A 17,391-nucleotide genomic window follows, 5' to 3' on the forward strand; every position below is an offset into this window, starting at 1 on the left:
GTGCCACTGAGGATGCTGCACCTCTAGCTCCCTGCTTTATATAGCGAAGGAAGAGGAGACCAGGAGGCACTAGGACTAAGGAGGAAATCATACTAAGCAGAAAAGTCCATCTTTGGAAACAGGGCCACTCGGAATTAGAATATAACACCATTAAAAAAGAGAATCACTAGAAAAACTTTCATTCTTGGGATTATAAAGACTACTATAGTAGTAAGTAGCAGCAAGAACACTAAGGTCAATCAAACGTCTCTCGGGTACAAGAAGATGTAACCCACGATGACACAATCCAGTTCAAAATCTCATTTCAAGACTACCGTTTAATATGGTAACATCTTCAAATGTAAGTTTTTTAAAAAGCACATTATTTTCCTTCTACAAGGAAGACATTTCTAAAGAACCTATAGCCATTAAATACATTTCCTTTCAGAATCACAGCACATTTATTCTCCATCCTGTATTAAATGCCACATAATTTTTCTTAATTTACCAACAGGATATCTCTCACTGAAAAAGAGTTTACTCACCTGGAGAGTTTTCCAACAGCTGAATATGCCATTGACAGTAGCTTAGGGTCCTTGAAATTAAGAAAAAAAAAAAAAGAACAAAAAACAGACAAAACAAAAAACACAGTAAACGGCAAAACCTTTTTGCTGCAATTACATGCATTATTTCACTCCTTGTTAAACCTGGTCCCTCTCTGCCTAACTCTATGATATTAGCATCTGAACAAAACAAACAAGCAAACAAAGTCCAAACCCAGAATTCATCACACTACTAAAAGGAAAAACAAAACAGAACCTTGCATCCCCAACTCACTCCAAAAGGAAAATGCAGTGGTCATACATGAAAAGGTCCTCTTAGCTGGTGCTAAGTTCAGGATATTTTCAACACTACGTAACCTGCAAACACCAAAATTCATCTTCAACACACTAGGAAAGCCGCTTAACTGAGTAGAAAATTCACCACTGGTCCGACAGACTAGGATCCAGGTAAGGTAAGCTGGGGAGGGATTCTCTAAAACTCTGCACTATAATGAACAGCTTCCTCTTCTATTGTCCACTATAAAAAATTAAAGGGATCACAGTCATCAAGTGGGTTCGTAAGGTTCCCTCCTCAAACAGATAGAATTGTACATAGTTTCATGAAAACCAATAGCCTGACTGATTCCTCAGAACAAAGTAACACTTCTGTTAGTTGAAGTTTATCCATTTAACACGGGATTCACTCTTCCACACCTTATCGACACATCTGTTGGGAAGACTTGGAGGCGTCATCTGGAGGTAAGGAGATGAGGGCCCTGTAGTTTATCTGGCCTCTCTAACCTATTTTTAAATACAGAGATTCTCCCTAAAACCTCCAGAGCATTTTTATTTCTACCAACCATCCAAAGTATCTGACTATCTATGCCATAAAAATAATCTGAAAGGCTCCCTAGGCCCTAACAAGCATGCAAGCACCATGCAAAAAGAGAAGAAAAGAGAGCCAGGCCTAACACTGCCCCCCAAGCACAGCTGCACAACGAGTGAACAGCTTTCCACGAATAATATCTACTAATGTGCCTTCACGGTGCTGAAGCATTTGTGTATTATCTCATTTAATCTTCACAATAATCCAGTGAAGTGGTATTACTTTCATTTTTCAATAAAGAATAAAGGTCCAAAGATTTTAAGTTACTCACCAAAGAACAAAACTAGGACTCAAACTGAATTCTAACTCCAAATGGCAAAATCTTGGTCAGTGTACTACTGCAAACATGCATTCACGTTTAGCTAAGACTTAGGAAAATAACCTTAACTAGAGTTCTTGAAACCTCACTTTTTTTTTTTTTTAGTAAATTCCCCTGATATACCGGAGATGGTGAGAGTGATACAGCAAGGACAAACAAGATTCAAAAATCTACAATCCAAGCAATCCTCATCCCACTTAGCTTAAGGAATCAAAAATTTACTGAATGCATGTTTTGACAGAATTTTGAATCAGTAAAATCTCAGCCCCTAAGAATTAACGCTGTTTCTCAATATAAGCAGATCCAAATAGACCCATATGGAAATAAATCATAAAATAAAATTTAATTAATTATTTTCATTCCATTTTTTCACAGTGCTAAAAGTAGAATAAACTGCATTTGCTTGGGAAAAAAATGTTATTTAAAGAAGTGATAAGACTCCTCAAGATTCATATCACTTTGTAGCACTTATTTCAAAAAGAAAAAAGCAAAAGATGGTAGTAATTTCTGAAATTTGCACCAGTTCAAGTAAAAATGTTAAGAAATGATGGAACAATAGCAAATTGTAACTAACTAAACCAACACGTAGACCAGAAAGGTTTATAACAGAAAATATTTTAAAATATAAAACATTAACAAAATTTAAAAGACAAGTCACTTACTTCTTTATATTCATTGATTAGCTTGGTGAGGCCATTCAAAAGCATTGGACCTAATGGCTTAATCTTGATTTCTGGACAACTTTAAAAAAATAGCACACATACACAAAGCAAGATAAGAATGTCGTAATTACGTATCTTTTCAGATAATTACTTAATCAGAGACATAACTGAAATAAGTTAATCTATTAAAGTCTGAAATTTTTTAAAGATGAGCAAACATGATTTCTTTCTGGGTAAGATATACTTGAATCATTGATCACTCCGACAGCTTGAAAACTTTACAGTCAAATAGTTCAAAAAACTTACGTTATACAAATGTGATGCACAAATTGCAGGGATAATGTTCTTAACTTTGAATTTGTATTTGTACCAAAAAGTCCATCATACACCACCTACGAAAGAGGAACAATGTCAAGAACATCAATTAACAATAGCAGTTTACTGTTTTCAAATCTTAGTCAGGTTTCAACAGCAGACTTTTTGCACTACACCTCATTCTTCAAAATTAATACCATTCTTTTTAACACAGACAAACGTTTTAGCTGACCAACTTAGGAAGCCAACCAGTAGCTCCAATCAATAGCTTGTGGAGTAACAAACACAATGGCTGATCTTAAAAGTCTGCAAAACTTGTGGGTCTACCATGAGGAAGCAACACAGAGTCCACACTGCAGTGGGCCACCACTCTGCCACTCCATATCACATAGGGGACACCGGCAGATAAGATCACTTTGGAGGTATTAGGTTTCTTAATTACACGTAGTCATTCAGAACGAATTATGGTAAAAGCTTCACAGAAAATATCAAAACTGAAGCATTCTACAAGCGTACAGTCGGGGTATGGGTGCTCCGTGTACAGTACAGTCATGTCTAGAAAGCCAAAAGATCACGTAGATGAGTCCTGTGCAACATCCAGAAGGTTCACACGTTAAACAGCAATAGCAAAGAAATCTAAACTCCTCAAATTCCTACTTTTTACGGGAAAGACAGTCTTAGACTTAAAACACAAATCACCATCCTCTGGTTCCTAAAACCACTAGTAGTATTCTGATCTTCCTTAACCATAACATGTGACTGGACACAGAATAGCACTGAGCATCTGCTGTATAATCGACACTACGCAATGCAGTGTGAGATTCAAAAACAGAGACAGGCATTGCTAGCAAGGCACTCAACCATGGTGAGCAGTCAAATGTACATACTTTGAAAATGATAAAGGACAATATATAATCAAGTGCTACATTATTTGGAAAAGACTTTTTTTAGAAAATTTATCTGATAATGCTATATTATATAGAAAATATGCTAAGTTAATATAAGCAAATGGATTAATGAGAACACTAATGTTTTGTGAGAAAAAATAAAATTCATGGTGCACATGTTATACATGTTATACATGGGTGCTTTCATATGTTCAAAATCAAGGTGAGGTGACATGTGTCTGGTTAAAGGTATTGGTATCAGGAAAGAGGCGGCTCATCTGAATGGTATCTTCAAGGATTCTGTGATTGACAGACTGGTGGAGAAGAAAGGGGAAGGGCCAACTACAGAAGAGAACAGTAATGCCATTATTAGAAATGGGAATAGAAAAAAAGGAAGAATATTCATGGGGGACAGAGAATGAGTTTGTCTTTGAAAGTAAAAAATTTTAGCTGGACTTATTTTACAAACATAAATAACTACAAATAAAGTATACACCTCGGGGGCTGGCCTGTGGCCGAGTGGTTAACTTTGTGCACTCTGCTTTGGCAGCCTGGGGCATCACTGGTTCAGATCCTGGGTGTGGACCTGGCACCAATCATCAAGCCATGCTGAGGCGGTGTCCCATATGCCACAACTATAAGGACGTACAACTAAAATATACAACTATGTACTGGAGGGTTTTGGGGAGAAGAAGGAAAAATTAAAATCTTAAAAAAAAAGTGTACACCTGCAGAATATCTATGAATATTTTGTCACAAAATTCTAGCTGCTTAGTATGTAACCTAGTGTTTCTACAACCAATGTTCTGAACCAAAATTATCAAGACACTGTCTGGGAAACAGTGCTTAGAAAGTAAAATGCAAGCTCTGTATAATTTTATGTTTATAGAGACAGAACAGAGTACTTGAAATTAGTCAAATATTATAGTGCCAGATACTGGGAATAACAGTTTATCATCTAGAAGGAGGAAGCAGATGCTTAACAAATAAGTCTTAGGCGTGAGAGATGCTAAGACAGAATCCTATGCTCTCTGTGTGTGAACACAAAGGAGGCGGTTCTCACTTTGGGACTAACAGAGAGGAGAGGCAGGAAATGGGAACATTTCAGACAGGAGGTGGCACACCCGAGCAAGTCCTGAAACATGAGTAGATGTTTACCAGGCTAAGAGGAGAAGGGGAGCTATGCCAGGCAGAGGGAGCATCGTGAGTGGAGACACAGAGCCATGAAAAGAGCATATTTAAAGAGCAACAATCTTTTTTTGTTGCAGCATAAGATACAAGGCAAGGGGGGCAGTGAGCTACGAGACCAGAAGGGAAGTAACTGCCAACTTTGTCCCATTTACTGAGAACTTCGTGACTCAATGAGCCACTGTGCTCTAAACTCTCTACCTATTATCCCCTTCAGTCTTCACAAAATTGCTAGGAGGCAGCTGCTATTGTTACACCCATTTTACAGATTAAAAAAAAAATTTTTTAAGAAAAACAGAAAAAGGCCTGAGGCTTATTTAAGATCAAAAGCAAATAACTAATGACAAAATTATACTCCAATTTCTCTGCCTCCCAAGTGGAGCTGGTCACCACCTGGATAAAAGGCAAGGGCTTTTGCGAAGGGGCTTGTATTCCACACCAACAGGGAGGACGAGGATTTCCAACCACACAATCAACTCTGGCAGCAACACGGAAAACAGACTGGCTGTGGGCAAGACTGGAGCCAAGGAAACAAGGCAGAAGACAGCCGTGAAGACCCAAACAACGACAGTCTCCATTAATATTAGCATTAGGCGTGGGGAGACGAAGATACTGGGAAGGCAGATTCGAGAGGATTCGGCCGCTGCCTTCACGTGGCATTTCAGTCAAGGATGACTCATTTTTCCACTTCACTGACCAAGTTTCTGGTGGTACCATTTTTGGAGAAAAGCTACTCAGAAAAACACCAGTTTGAAAGGGATTATCACCATACATTTAGGGTGGATGGGAACCACATATAGTATATATTCTGTAATAAAAATTTTTAAATCATTTCTGCAGCTAAACTTGAAACTACAAGAAACACAAAATCTCATTAATCTTGTTACACACATCAACCTACCTCCTAAATATCCATTAATGCAGCTCTTCCTCTAATCAGACAGCAAAGCTGTAAACAGGCTATTTTTCTCTGGAAAGAATGAATTACCTGAATGTTAGCTGGGAAGGTCTCTGCAGCTTGCCTAGAACGAAGGAGATGGGGGACAATCTTTAACTTGACTCTCGTACTAACTGGGTCTCTTTTCAGCTCCGGCTTCAGCACTGCTCCCTGTCGAAAATAAGTCTGATTATAACTCACAATTTCAAAATTATTTTGAACTGAAAAAGTCATGAGACCATCTAAATCAGTGCTCTCAAACTTTTGTTTCAAGATCCCTTTACACTCCTAAAAATCTGTGAAGGCTTCAAAGAGTTTTTGTTTATATTGGAATACCTATCAATATTTACATTAAGAAACTAAAATTGAGAAATGTTTCAATACTTATTCACTTAAAGATAATATTAATAAACCTATTACGTATTTTCATAAATAACATATTTTTGAGAAAAATATATTTTCTAAAACAAATAACTATACTGAGAGAGTGGCACTGCTTTACATTTGCTGTAAATCTCTTCAATGTCCACCTTAACAGAAAAGAGCTGGATTCTTATTTAATATGTTGTTTTCATTAAAGTACATGAAAAAAACCCAGCTTCACACAGATATGTGGTTGGAAAAGTGGAGATGATTTTAGCCTTTCAGGTAATTATGGATACGCTTTGATACTACACCAAAACTTGATGAACAATAGTTTCTTAAAGGATAGCAGCCATTTGAATTTGCAACCATGTCAATGAACTTTTGCATATTCCATTATACTAAATTCCACTGTTCTACCTCGCAGGTGGCCAGGTCCCTGACCCCTGTATACTTCTGTAACATCACTGGTCATTTGGAAAATATTGGCTCACTGAGTTAAGAAAATGTTTCATTATAAAACAACCAAAAAAAGAAAAAAATCACATGTTAATATCACCAGCAACCTCATCAGTCTTTAAGTACTGACAAGCTGTCAAGCTCATGGTGAGGAATATAAGTTTCCCAAAATTCTAATTTTTGCCTGAAAACTCAGCTTTTATCATTACCAATACATCACTGTTTTTCTTGAAGCCTCATTTTTTCATTTTAGAGAAAATATTTGCCAAATACCTATCTCAATAACCATAGTTTGCCTGTCTACTCTTCAGGTAAAATAATTTTTTATTTATAATCAAGGATATTCTTAAGTAAAGCTGAGTTTTGTTCTCTCTCTCTCGTTTTTGTTTTTGTTTTTTCTACCATGAGTGCTGCAGTGAACAAGAGAACGACTGCTAGCTTTACTTGGTGACACAGCTGTGATTTGCGCTAGGACCCCGGCACTTACACCATGGCACCGAGGCTTTTGCTCCACCAGTGCAAATATCAACACAGTGAAAAAAGAAAATAATTTCTTGCCTTCATGGACCTCTGAGTCTCTCTGTGAGCCGACCAGGGTCCACGGACCACACTCAGAGAAGTGGATCCGATCCACTAAGCGGATCCAACCCTTTGTCTGCTACATGAAGAACACGAGGGCCCGAGAAGTTCTGTGGTTAGCCAAGTGTCTCCTCCCAGTATATTCATGGGCAGTCATTCAGGACTAGAATCCAGGGGGGTCCCAATTGCCACGCACTGTTCTTTCTGCTTTATCACATTCAATTTTTTCTAATGGCGCTACTATGATTTTTTAACACAACTCTTTATGGTTTAAAAAGCAAGCAAACAAACAAATAATCTTTGTATGTCTGGATTTGAACTTGAAACACTTTTAAACACAGTGAACCAAACAGAACTTACGTCATGAAGCAAACATCTTACTTCAGTGCTTCAGAAGGACCCATCTATTGTCCTAGATCCAGACCAGGCTCAACAGACCACAGACCTAATGTTCTGGATTCCAGGCCAGTGTCAACAACAGAGGCAACAAACGATAGCTCACGGACCAAATCTGGCCCACCATCTGTCTCGGGAAGGCCTGTGAGTTAAGAATAGTCTACACTTTCAAATGATTTTTTAAAAATCAAAAGAATATTTCATAGGACATGAAATTCAAATTTCAGCATCCATCAAGTTTTACTGGCACACAGCCATGCTCATACAGTTACGTGTTTGCCTATGGCTGCTTTCATGTTATGGCAGAGTTGAGTAGTTGCAGCGTCAGAACCATAGGGCCAGCAAAGCCTAAAATATTTACAGAAAAAGTCTGCTGATCCCTAGTCTAGACAACGTATCATCATTATTTAAGCACCTGAATTGAAAACACCCAATCAGGTAAACTAAGTTACCAGGAGATTTTAATCCACCTAGAACAGTATGGCTTAAAACTAGTATTTCCTATAGCATAGGTACAGCTTCAATGAAAATAACTAGGAGAAAATGTTCAAATATAGACAGTTCATGTCAACAAATTGCTTTTTATGGTGCTATGAGAATAAACCAAAATGACCTACCTCTTTCGTCTTCAGGGGTATATCTCCAAGGTATACTTTGTACATCTTATTAATGATGGCAGGATTATTCCAGTCAATCAAGCTACAGAAGGTTTCAACACAGCTCGTTAAAAAAAATTTTTCTTTCTCCTACTTCAGTGATTTCAAAAAATCATATCCCCAATATTTGTTATCAAGGAAAATATTAGAAACACACAAAGGAAATGAGCCAATGATATTGTGCAAGAGAAGGACAGGAAAGGGATTAACTTCTATCAAAGTTAGTTTTTAAAAACCTAAATAGAAAAAATAAAATAAAAGTCACTTGTCCCACCTTGATTCAACAGATCATTGTAGCCAATGGCCCAGTTTGGTACCACACCAGAAAACTGGACTGTAGTCCAGTCTCAGGCCAACGCCGAGGAGCCGTTCCAAGAGAGCAGAGCTACACTACACTCGCTCAAAGAGCTCTGAGGCATGACTCTTTCGCTTACCCACTGCTAAATTCAGAAGCGATAAAGTAAAGCGACAAAAAAACTTTTGCCCATTAAAGCCACAACCGTAGGCAGCTTGCAGCCCATCACATTTCTCTGATATTGTGTCACCATGATTCCCAGCATCCCCGTCTGCCTTATCTACCAGCACACACTTGCAGCTTCAGCTCCTAATTCTACAGATCAGTCATGCTACCATTAGTCACTGAGACTTGTCCCTGCTTGGGCCCCACAATGAGGTGAATTAGAATATACCATGATTGGTGCCTGACACCCACCCTCTGCAGCAGCCCCCACCCCATCATCTTATGAATCCAGCAATAACTCAATCCTAGATTTCACTTGATTACTGAGATTTAACCATTCTAAGACACTGGTTCTGCTTTCAAGCTATGCTGTATTTGTGCAAACACAATTTATCACGCTGCTTTGACTGTTTTTCTAATCCATCTCTTCCTTCATAGCTTATCATCTGCTGCTTCTTTGGATATCTACAATGCCACTATTCTCAAAGACATTCTATAATTCTATTTTAGTTATTGGTCACCTACATCTTTCCTCAGCTGATTGCTACTAACTAATCCTCAAGCTTTGTTGCCCTTTATAAATACTACAGGTTTAGAGATTTTTGACAAAACACACAACCACTTTAGTAAAACAAACTGAAAACCTAACAAAAAAGGATAAATCTCACTGTTTCTTCTACTTTTCCTCTTGCCATCTTTCTAGTTTGTTTTCTGATTACACTTTTATGAAAATTTAGAAACAAATAATATAGAAAATAAATTCCTTATAATCTGCACAATATCCCTCACTATTCCTTTTCCGTAACCAATAACTTTGGTGTATGTTTTTCTAGACTTCTTTCCTATGTGTGTAAAATAGGTGGATGAGTATGCAGGTATGTAGATAAAGAAATAAATCAATAGACGCATCACTTGCAGAGATACTTTGGGATTTTTCTTTAACAAAATGGGATAATATCTACATATTTGTTCTCAACTCACTTTTCACCTCTTAACAATGTTAGATTATTTTTATGGAAAAATGCATATACTTGGGGTTTTTTTTGGTTGGTTGGTTTTTTTGTGAAGAAGATTGGCCCTGAGCTAACATCTGTTGCCAATCTTCCTCTTTTTGCTTGAGGAAGATTGTCACTGAGCTAACATCTGTGCGAGTCTTCTATTGTATGGTGGATGCTGCCACAGCATGGCATGACAAGTGGTACTAGATCCATATCAGCGATCTGAACCTGCAAACCCAGGACCGCCAAAGCGGAGTGTGCAAACCTAACCACTAGGCAACCGGGCCAGCCCCTGCTTATACTTGTTCTAATAGACAAAACCAAAACTAATTAGAATACTCAAGCACCACGTTTATATTTCTAACAATACAATTCACTATATGATGTAAAGAATGGGGTCAGTTCAAACACAATTGGAAGTTTTAAAGAAAGATTCTTTGATACTTTAAAACCAAATAAATTCCTTGAAAGGGATACCAGGGAGATGCAGATCTAAGCAGCATGAAAGAATTTCAGACTTGGGAGGAATGTTAAGTATAGTCTAGTCCAACTTTCTTGGCTTATAGAGTCCACAGCCTGGCGAGGTTAAATGAGTTTTCCAAACTCAGACAATCAGCAGGAGGCACGACCAGACAACTCCATGACAAACACGCTCCTCCTCTCTGCCACCTCACATGCCCTTTAGTGGAAAGCTGTTCCCAACCACCACCACACACAGAGTTTGCTTATATTTCAACAAGCAAACAAAGACACAGTGAAGTTAATTTCCCTATTCTGTTACACCTACTTGTATCGGTTTCTTTGCAGAGGGAAAACTACAATATATGCAACCTTTATAAAGCTTTATTACCTTATCCGCATTCCACTGTCTTTTAGCATGTTATTAAACATTAAAACAAATTCAAAAAAGAACTATTGCATAATTTGATTTTTTTAACCAAGTATCTTCAATTTTTCATGTTATTCCTTAGTCTTTGCATATGTCATTTTTTAAATCAGTACACACATCATTTTGTATTCTGCTTTATTCATTTGCCATGACTTGGGGGCAATTTACATGTTGCTTTATTATTTTTATAATTATTTTGGCAGATACCTAATATTCCATATAGATATACACAGTTAATTAACTGTTTCCCCTGTGGAAATATGAGTTTCCTTTTTTTCTATATACAATTATAGGAAATGGTACAATGAGCAAATCTATAACATTTTTCTAAATATAATATTCTTCTTTTGAATGATTCTCTTGATAAATTCCCAGAAGATTTAGAGAAAAGATTCTAAACATTTTTATGATTCATTATTTGGTGCAAACTGCTTTCCAAAAAATATTTCAATTTATAATGCCAATCAACAAGGTGTAAGAACAGAGGTTTCAACAGAAACTCAAATGGTGTAATCAACTATTACACAATTTTACTTACCAATGAGTACAAACTGGCACACCATTGTTTTATTTTGCTTTATTTCTTATCCGAAATATTTTCTATGAGCCTATTTAGCATTTGTATTTTCTCTTGTGTGAATTAGATCTATTCAGCACCTCTTTTCTTGCGACCTAATTTTCACTGTCTTAACCATAAAACCTTCAGATCCTGTATTAAAAACATTCTCAAATGGTTTGAGATAGAGGAAGAATCAGAAATGAATAACTTCTGGGTCTTGACACTTTCCTTCCCATCAGTTCTTTAAGCTCATTTACCTAGCCAAAGGTCTCATTTCTTGTGGTAGTTTCTCTGACCCATTCCAGTTTGAAACCACTTCTGCAATAGCTTTTCTTCTTGGTCTTTACACAGAATTCTGCTCTCTAGCATACTGTCATTATTACAAATTGGATATATTTCATAATCTCATAAACTGAATGTCTCATTACACAAAATCATAAAAGAACAAATATGTGCCGAGTAAGCTTTTAGAAATCGAGCCTCTTTTCAATTCTGGAAGTTTACAAGGGAAGTAGTTTACCTCTGCTTGCTTTTCAACTCTAGGTCGGCTGCCGTGGCTACACTGTGGCGTGTGTCACTAGAAGCGATCACAAGGTGGAGAACAGCTTCCAGCTCAGGCACCTGTTCAGCTTCTATGAACTTCACTATACCCAATTTGCACTGTACATAAATGGAGGGAAGAAGAAACAGTGATCAGAGACACAAAGACCACTAACCAAAAATACTGTTTAACCTATCAGTATGGTCATAAACCAAGGATTAATAGCAAGCACAGCAGTAGCTCCTATTTAGGCTTACAATGTGCCAGGGACCGTACTAACCATAGATATTCATTTCATTTAATCCTCACAATCAATGAGATAAATATTATTGTACCCATTTTTCTGATAAGGAAACTGAGGCGAGGCTTAAGAGATTAAGACACACAGTAAATGATGAAGGCAGGATTCAAACCCAAGTGTCTCAGACTCCAAGACCATTACAATACACAGCCTTCCTACAGAGGTTACACAGCCTCTCTAGAATGATGAAGCCTTGAATTAAAGTCCAAATTTGGAGCTTCCAGGTAACAGAGTGGTACATTAGGAATAAAGTGCTTCCTGGATTGTTTTGACAGGTGAAAAAGAACTAAACAACTCACGTTCCATGGAGTCCCACTCTATTGTTAATATACTAATTCTGGCCTCAGTATTCTTAATACGTTGAAAACAATACAATTTCAAATATACTCTAGTCAATGCAAGTGAAATTCCAGTCAAATGGTATTCGATCTAACTGCCTGGCTAAAATAGAACACAGACTAAAGCGAGATTCGGCTTAGAACTACACACAATGTGAAGGAGCTATGAATTCCGCTACAAATAACTCTATTTAGGATAAATATACCTGAAAAGTAACACTGTATCTTTACCTTTAAAAATCCATTACATAATAGTTCTTATGTACACCGATTAAGATTGATAAAGTTTACAATTATTCAATGACAAAGGATGCAATTTAAAGGTATACAAAAAGATCATAAAAACGCCTGCCTTCCCTCCCCTTGTTTAACACAACTTATCTGTAACAAGAGCTACAATAGAAAAGACTCGAACATTTCTTAAGCCATAAAAAGAATAGTTACGGAAGTCAACTACACAAAGATATAAACAAAAAAAGTGCAATGAAACCTGAAAACAATACTAATGTTCATCAACAGGAAACTAGTTAAAAAAAATATGTGGTTTACATATAATTAAATTTTATACAGACATTAAAAAGGATGACTTTTTTTAAAAACCTGATATCCTGTTAAATGAAAAAGTGAACTACAAATAATGTAGTATATGATATACAAAAATGTACTATGTAAAATTGTGTTTGTGGACACAGCCACACACACAGAGCAGTCTGTAGATGAATGACAAAGTGGGGTGACAGGATTCCAGGTAGTTTTTAATTTCTCCTGATAATGCTCTGTACTACTTGAATCTTTACACTGTCATTAACTTTATCATTAAAAAATAAAAGCTGTTTTGGCTGGAAGAAAAATACATAAAACAAAAGAGAGACTTAAAAATAAGAGGAAAAAAGCTTTCATCCTTGAAACTAAACTGTTCATTTCAACACTATGAAGTTGACAAAAGGCATACAGAGGCCCTTAGAAATTGGTAAATAATGCCCAACATAAGATTACAATTCAACGTTAACAATTATTCTCCCACACTTACAACTTTAGCCCTCAGAGAGACGGAGATTCAGAGCCTAATACTAGGAGCGAGACCATGATGAATCTCAAAACCTCAGTTCCTTTTACAAAACGGAACAAACAATTTCTGTCCCTCACCGGGTGGCTGTGAGGATTAAATGAGATAATGTATTGAAAGTACTAAGTATAGTGCCTGTCACAGAGATCACACTCAATAAAGAGTAGCTTCTGGTACTATTTACCTTTCTTTCTTACTCACACCATGGTTTAAGGAGGAAAAAAATCTATAAAACATGAAGAAGTAAACCTAATCAAATTTAACCCTCACTGAACAAATCATTCTACAAATCTGTGAGTGGCAAGAACACCCCACTTGCCTTTTTCCCTCTCCTGGGAACACTGTTTTCATCAGCGGTCACTTCCATTCCCAAAAAGAAAAGGATCAAATCATTTAGACTGTCGTGGAGAAAGAAAGGAAGGATTGGAAGACTAACCCATGATGCTTGAATTCCAAAATAATTACATACTGATCTCATCTGTTCTTCCCTGAGGTGCCTGATGACACAGACACAGTGAGGCGCCTTCTCTGGAGAGCACCAGTCTTTTTTAAAAGCTGCTCAGAGAACATCTGTGTCCTGTTTAAATCCAGAATAAAATTCTTAATGCCAACTTTTAAATTCCCAGGAAGAAATACAAAAGGGAGTCATGCTTTTCCCCTATATTGTCACTATGGTGAGTAGAGGAGTTCCTCACTTTACACAAAATCTACAGCCCTCAAAAGCTGAAGAATGGAAGATAAACTGTATTTTAACGGCATCAAAGCGGCCAGATGATTACTAAACCTATAATTAAAAACTAAAATGAAAGAAGTTAAATATTCTCAATTTATAAGTGGGCTGTATTTTATACTTGAAATATGTTAAGCAATATTAGAAAAACTGAAGACCAGATCCCACGCCCCGCTTTCCCTGGGGCTTTAACAAGTAATTGACACAATGAAGAGAACACATTACATCAGTCGCTCCTTTCAAACAGATTTCATTAGAGAGCCTGAATAGGTGGCAATGGCGTTACACATGCTTTCACGGCCTTCATAGGGGCTGGCGTACAGGATTAAGTTCCGTTATGAACAAGTGTGTGATACCTGCTCCAGCTGTTCAGGTGTCCATGGGTTATCACCAATAACTCGTTTAGCTGCATAAAAGCTCATTCCCGGGGGAGGCTGAGGTATCCCAGAACCCCCTCCACTATTTGAAGAAGAACCCTGTGCTGAAGATGAATTTTGGCGACTCTGGGATTCATTTAACACATATCTGCAAAGGAAGTAGAAATTTAACCCCTCTATTAAAAGAAATATATACACAAAGCATATATAATACAGTCAATTATACAATTTCCTCCCACAGAATTTTTCAGAAGAATAAACACTTGAAATTAAAATTTCATCACAAAAATTTTAAAAGTATCAAAAAAGGTATCTACTTCTTCAGTAATTAACCATAAGAGTACATCTGCTCAACTTGGTTATGAATGAACAGTTATCAACAAAGACTATAAATATTTTATTCACTCTCAATCTATAGACACTTGTTCTAAGAGCCACTAGAGACCCACCGCATTCTGAGGTTTTAGTCGACAAACACAGAGAAAGGTCTGTTGACTGTTAAGGGAGGTAAAAAAAAAACTATTGTTCTACACCCAAAGCTGAGAATATTTTTACAGTCATTCTCATTTCTGGTAAGTTGCAATCCACCTTCACTTCTCCATGAACTCCTTATACTCCTGCATTAGAAAAGCCCCTGAAACCTCCAGAACACCTACCACACAAGCACATAACGCCCCCAAAATGAAAAGATTCTTCAAAACGGCCTAAAGAGGAAAAGTCAGAATAAGAAGCAGGTTTTTCCCATTGTATGTGCAAAGTTCTTTGGAGCTACCTATTTATTAATTTATCATTCTATTTCATTTTTAGCTTCTATAGATTAAAAATAAGATTTCTGGTAAATTCATTTTGACCCAATTAAACTGGTATTCCTCATCTATAAAATGAAAACTTTGATAAAAGTATTAATTCAAGTCCCTTCAAACTCTAAAATTCTATGCTGACAAATTATAAGACTGGATATTAAAATAAAATACCCATTATTATAAAAATTAAAGAAAACACTTAGAGCCTTGATAGCATAGTAAATTATTCCACATTATTTACATGCCATATTCCTTCAATTCCTAAATCCATCTATTAAAAAAAGAAAACATGTTAAGGAATCACTTTACTATCTTTATATAAACAAGGCAAATTCTCACTGGTAAGAAAAACATGCGAGATCGCTGGCTTGGGTACATTATGCACCTAAGGTAAATTTGGATTTCAGAGTTTATTTACCAAAGCCCTCATTCACCTGCCAAGTCTGGCCGCTGCTTGATTTAACAACTATAAAAGGAGATTTTCATTTATTTCTAAGTTATGGAAAGACTACTGGCAGTAAGTCAATCAATCAATAATTACTGAACAGCTAACGTTGCGCAAAACCCCGTCCTAAGCACAAGACAGAGGAACACCAGGATTATTGGAACACCCGTAGGACTGGGTCTCTGCCATCTGGAGCAAGCTGAGACAACAACAGTGCAACACATGCTACAGCATGTGACGTGTTATCAGGGACAAAGAAACGACAGAGAAGAAATGATATGAGAAGTAGTGAAAAGTGAACAGGTAGAGGTAGCGGAAGTGTTTGAAGGTCCAGAAAATAACGCCATCAGACTACAGGGGCAGGGACAGAGCAAACTGGAGAGGAAAGAAATTGCACAGCACGAACTCTCTTGTGTCAAGATTGAGGGACAGATGACATGGAGTCCCACAGGCCAAGCTTATAGTGTATATTATATTTTTGATCAGGGAAGAAACATAATGAAAGCACCATTATAAAAAGTATCTCTGGCAGCAGGGCCTCCTAGAAAATACATGGGCTTGAAGCAGATCACAACCTGGGCACTAGGCCAGGGACCAGAGCTAAAAAATAGCTCTTGACTTCAAGGAGCTCCCAATCTATTAGGGAAGATGGACAGGTCAACAATGCGATAAAAACACAAAGTAGTAATATAGATGGGTGTTTAGTGTTATTAGGACATGGAAAACAGTGTCCTCTGCCTAGGGGAAGAAACTTATGTCAGAGAGACACTAGCTGACATCTAAGCTAGTATGAGATGCTTTTCCAAAGTGGCTTTTTTGGCTGCTGTTTCTTGTTTTCTTTCTTTCAGCATTTCTTTCTTTCTTTTTTGATGAGGAAGCAGAGAGAACCGTACATTCTTAAAACATAGAAAGGCCAGGATACATAAGAGTAGATGAAACGCATGAGTGCAATGACTGGAAAATAATAACCCAAGGATTTTAAGGCATGACCTGATAAGATCTTGTGTTTTAAAAGTCAGGAAACTCTATGGCACTGTAGAGAGTTTTGAAGAAGAGCAGCTGGTGAGAAAGTCGAGACGAAAGTTGAAAGGAGCCAAAACTAGAGCGTGGCAGTAGGAATGGTTCCAGGACCTGTCACCCACTAGTTGCCCCCAGGAACCCAAGGGTGGGTTTGGAAGCATTTAACTGTTTTTCCAAATTGTTCTTTTTCCTTTTGTTATGTTAAGGAGATGCAATGACCAACCACCCTGAACCAGACCAAGCCTCACCACAAGAACTACACCTATGACCTTTGCCTTATTTTTTTTTTTTTGAGGAAGATTAGCCCTGAGCTAACTGCTGCCAATCCTCCTCTTTTCGCTGAGGAAGACTGGCCCTGAGCTAACATCCACGCCCATCTTCCTCTGCTTTATATGTGGGACGCCTACCACAGCACAGTGTGCCAAGCGGTGGTATGTCCACACCCGGGATCTGAACTGGCAAACCCCGGGCCACTGAAGCAGAACATGCACACTTAACCGCTGCACCACCGGGCCGGCCCCAACATTTACCTTATTTTGAATGCTACTCTCTCTCCAGGAGGAGCTTAGAGCTTGTTACTGTAACCTGCAGTGTATGTGTAAGCATGCTTTCCAACTGAGCCTGCGCAAGCAAATACCCTCCTCTCCCTTTTGAACATTCATTCCCCATCTGAAATAAAAGGTCCCTGCTTCCCTG

The 17,391-nt window shown here is 37.6% G+C and overlaps 1 protein-coding gene across 2 annotated transcripts in view; it reads right to left on the reverse strand.

Moving 5' to 3' along the window:
• The window catches only part of ECPAS (Ecm29 proteasome adaptor and scaffold), an 87,325-nt gene that overhangs the window by 48,538 nt on the left and 21,396 nt on the right, over positions 1–17,391 (reverse strand). For both annotated transcript variants that reach the window (XM_046647955.1, XM_046647964.1), the window contains 7 exons: positions 14,407–14,575; positions 11,595–11,734; positions 8,130–8,211; positions 5,767–5,886; positions 2,695–2,780; positions 2,389–2,467; positions 525–574 (listed from right to left, as the gene is read on the reverse strand). In XM_046647955.1, coding sequence (XP_046503911.1) covers positions 525–574; positions 2,389–2,467; positions 2,695–2,780; positions 5,767–5,886; positions 8,130–8,211; positions 11,595–11,734; positions 14,407–14,575 — 726 coding nt within the window. The remainder of the gene's footprint in view (positions 1–524; positions 575–2,388; positions 2,468–2,694; positions 2,781–5,766; positions 5,887–8,129; positions 8,212–11,594; positions 11,735–14,406; positions 14,576–17,391) is intronic.

The sequence above is a fragment of the Equus quagga genome, chromosome 1, assembly GCF_021613505.1.
Source record: "Equus quagga isolate Etosha38 chromosome 1, UCLA_HA_Equagga_1.0, whole genome shotgun sequence".
In the NCBI taxonomy this organism is placed as follows: domain Eukaryota; kingdom Metazoa; phylum Chordata; class Mammalia; order Perissodactyla; family Equidae; genus Equus; species Equus quagga.